The sequence below is a fragment of the Aplysia californica genome, unplaced genomic scaffold (assembly GCF_000002075.1).
Source record: "Aplysia californica isolate F4 #8 unplaced genomic scaffold, AplCal3.0 scaffold00714, whole genome shotgun sequence".
NCBI classification, from domain to species: Eukaryota; Metazoa; Mollusca; class Gastropoda; order Aplysiida; family Aplysiidae; genus Aplysia; species Aplysia californica.
Genome location: NW_004797984.1, coordinates 134,541 through 138,516, shown reverse-complemented (window position 1 = coordinate 138,516; position 3,976 = coordinate 134,541). Strand labels below are relative to the sequence as shown.

At 43.5% G+C, this 3,976-nt stretch overlaps 1 protein-coding gene across 1 annotated transcript in view; it reads left to right on the top strand.

Moving 5' to 3' along the window:
• Window positions 1-3,239, top strand: part of LOC101846380 (sodium-dependent neutral amino acid transporter B(0)AT3-like) — a 75,422-nt gene extending 72,183 nt beyond the window's left edge. Inside the window, exons 13-14 of the mRNA XM_005108734.3 lie at window positions 911-1,073; window positions 2,862-3,239. Coding sequence (XP_005108791.1) covers window positions 911-1,073; window positions 2,862-3,095 — 397 coding nt within the window. The 3' untranslated portion in view covers window positions 3,096-3,239. The remainder of the gene's footprint in view (window positions 1-910; window positions 1,074-2,861) is intronic.
• Window positions 3,240-3,976: the final 737 nt, after the last annotated feature.

Here is a 3,976-nt window from a genome sequence, read left to right as displayed (position 1 = left end):
TATATATATGTCTGTGTTTGTGTTGTTTTGTGCATGTGTGCACTTGTATGTGTATGTGTGTGTGTGTGTGTCTGTTTGTGTTTGTTTCAATCTACCTACCAACCTGCTGCTACCTCATGGCACAGCTATCTACCTGCTTACCTGCACTATCTTCCTGTTTATCCATCAATTCGTCCCTCCGACCAATTGTCCATCCATCCATCAATCCATCCATCCATCCATCCATCCATCCATTCATCAATCCATCAATCCATCAATCCATCAGTCCATCAATCCACCTATTCAGCTACGTATTCATATTTCCATTCATCCATCTGTGCGTCCATCATCCATCCATACATCCATACATTCACTCATCAACCCATCCATCAACCCTTCCATCCACCCATTCATTTATCCATTCTTCCACCCATTTATTCATCCATTCATCCATTCATTCATTCATCCATTCACCCATACATTCATCCATCCATTCACCCATACATCCATCCACCGATCCATCCATTCCTCCATCCATTCACCCATCTATCCATCCATCCATTCATTCACCCATTCATCCATTCATTCACCCTTTCATCTATCCATTCACCCATTTATCCATTCATCCATCCATTAACCCATCGTTCCATTTATCCATATATCCATCTATCCATCAATCTGTGCATCCGTCCATTCTTCCATCCATCCATCCATCCTTCCATCCATCCATCCACCCATCCTTCGATCCATCCATTCATCCATCCATTCATCTGTCCATCTATTTATCTATCCATTTACCCATCCATCCGTACATCCATCCAACCATCCATCCATCCAAACATCCATTCACCCATTCACCCACCCACCCATCTATCCATCCATCTATCCATCCATTCATTCACCCATCCATCCATCCATCCATCCATTTCAGGATCAGTGAAGACATAGAGCTGATGCTGGGCAAGCGTCCGTCCTATTTCTGGCTCATCTCCTGGCGTTACGTCATGCCTCTGGCCGTGCTGGTCATCTTTGTGTCCAGCCTCATCGAAATCTTCTCAGAAGGCATTGTCTACGAGGCATGGGATGCCGACAAGGTAGTGACGAGTTAAATAATTGTGTCGAATGCGAACCATATCCAAAGGTCAACTGTATAAGATAATAACCTGCACCAACGGCCACGTTTATAAGATAATCACCAGTACACACGGCCACCAGTATAAGAAAGTCACCTGTACCAACGGTACTTGTATAAGATAATCACCTGTACAAACGGCCACCTGTATAAGATAATTACCTGTACAAACGGTCACCTGTATAAGATAATTACCTGTACAAACGGTCACCTGTATAAGATAATCACATGTACAAACTGCCACCTGTATAAGAGAGTCACCTGTACAAACGGTCACCTGTATAAGATAATCACCTGTACAAACGGCCACTTGTATAAGATAATTACATATACAGACGGCCATCTATATAAGATAATTACATGTACAGACGGCCACCTATATAAGATAACCACCTGTCCAAACGGCCACTTCTCATTTCCTTCCTGGTGTACAGTTTATATCATAATGACACTTTTAAAGGCGTCCACCTAAAAAAGAAAAAGAAAACCACTGTTCTCCCCGACAATGGGTGGTTGTCTTAAACAATTTTGACTCCACATACATATTGTTGATAAAATCAAAATTATTGAGACTGCCGCCATCCACTGTCATAGTAGACAGTTGACTGTCTAACACAAAATAATATTTCTTTTTTTTTAGGGGAGGGGTGCAGCTGGTGTTTTTGTTTGTTTTGTTTTTCAGTGTAAGTGGTTTTTACGTCCTCATCGACACACTTAGATCATTTAAGAGGTAGCCTTCCGACCCTGCCTGTGAAGGGCCAACCAGAGAGGGTTTGCGCCAACAAAGGCTGAGAGAGATACAACATAGCAGCAAATAGATCAAGATACTTGACAAAACTTTCCTCCCAAAACGGGAATCAGACTCAGTCTGTGAGCTCTCGTGGCCTTGAGGTTATGGTGTTCGCCTCTCATTCAGAGGTCTCGGGTTCGAATCCGGATAGCGAGGGAAAAACTTTTTTCTCAAATTTTCTCTTTTCACATTCTTTCCTGCTCTCTAACAATGTTCTGTCGTCTGCTTTCGTCTCCACTTTCTACCCACATCCCTTTACCTCCTGTTCCCTTCTCTAGGCTCCTGACTCTTTCTGCAGCCTTTCTACTGCTACTTCTTGGCTTCTTTTTACTGCTGCCTTTCAGGCACACCCCTTTAGCTTATGGTAGGTAAGATCTACATCTAGCCTCTCTCTCGGACAAGGGCGAAAAATCTCGGAGGTCCCATGTGTAAGTTGCACACGTTAAAGATCCTTTGGTGGCCCAAAATCGATAAGAGTAGGCTTCAGCCACAACCTGGGCAAAAGTCTCCTGCGTGCGACAATGAAGTGACTAATTGCTACTTCACAGACGCCGGTGGTTATTTTTAACACAACAACAACTAATGATAATAGATAGCATTTGTATAACGCAAATCCCCGCTCAACAGTGAGTTCTATGTCATGCTTCACAATCTATACTATTACCTCAGTAGACCTGAGAGCATTCTGAAACCAACTCAACGTCCTGGGAACCATACAGTGCAAGCAGCCATTTATAGGCGCTAAAACACTAACATACTGACAAGATCTTTCACTGTCTAAGGCCGGGTACCCATTTCAACCTGGGTAAAGTGAGGAAAAGTCCTGTAAAGTGCCTTTCCCAAGGACACAACATCGGACCCGCGGCTCGAACCCCCGACCCGCATTCTCACAATTACGAGTCCGGTAGTCTAACCACTAGGCCACGAACTAACCATCTGTTCTGGTTTTTCTTCCAACAGGGTATCCCAGTGGTGCTGCCGTGGCCCTGGTGGTGTCGCCTGCTCGCAGCCGCCCTTATTCTCAGCTCCATCCTGTGGATACCTGGTGTGGCGTTGGCAAGACGGCTCGGTTACGTCCCCTTAGCAGACGAGACGCCCGCCTTCTTCCCAACAGACGAGCTGAGAGAGGAGCACAGCATCACGCCACACAAGGACACTCAGTTCGAGAGGGTGGTGCTTGGATTCAGGGAATGAACACCGCGGGGAAATGACAGCGCCGCACAGCAGGAGAGGAGAAACAGATGGTGCAGGTTGAACAGAAAATAACTTATTTGTGAGACAGCGTGGTGGAATCAGGCTCTCGTCAATTTTTGGACATATAGAGTTATTTGTATCATCTTAAAGCTTGTTCGCTTGTCTTTATTTGGATGAAAAAAGTATCCATTTATCTTGAATACAAGTCGAGATATTTGCGAAAGAAGGAGGTGGGGGTCACTTGTTTTCAGAGGTAAAATTAGTGAAAAAATGGCCGACAAAAAGTTAGTTATTTCCTTCGCTTCAGAGTCCGTGGTAACTGAAAATTTACATTTTCTGTGTCTTTAATCAACATTTTTGAGAAAAATCCACTCAGAAATGAGTTCTTTTATGGGCATGAAAGGTGTTGAGAGAAAAACAAAAATTGGAAAAGAATTCACAAACCTGCTGAAAAATGCAAGTTTCTTCACTTTGATCATTTTGACGAGAGCCTGATTCCACCACGCTGCCTCACATTTTACTTGTACATTTATCCGCAGTTTTATACCCTTTTGGATGTCGCGGGAAGAAAGAGACAGCCTTCGCCAGCCGGAAAGATTGGATTAGAGGGGTGCCGTGAGTTGTTAGTGTTTCCCTGACTCCACATATCCAGGTCTTTCTCGGTCGCCCTCTTGACTTGTTGCCATCCAATTTTTAAAAAAAAATTTATGTAGGCCTTGTTGCACTGGATAGTGTGTTGGTAATCACATGAGATGTCTGAACCAGAGAATAACAGAGACCGAAATTCAGACAAGAGCAAAAACAAATATATATATATCACTAAAATCATCTTCGAGAGCAAAACATTTTTTTTTTAAAGAGGAAAAGTTTCTGTGAACAGT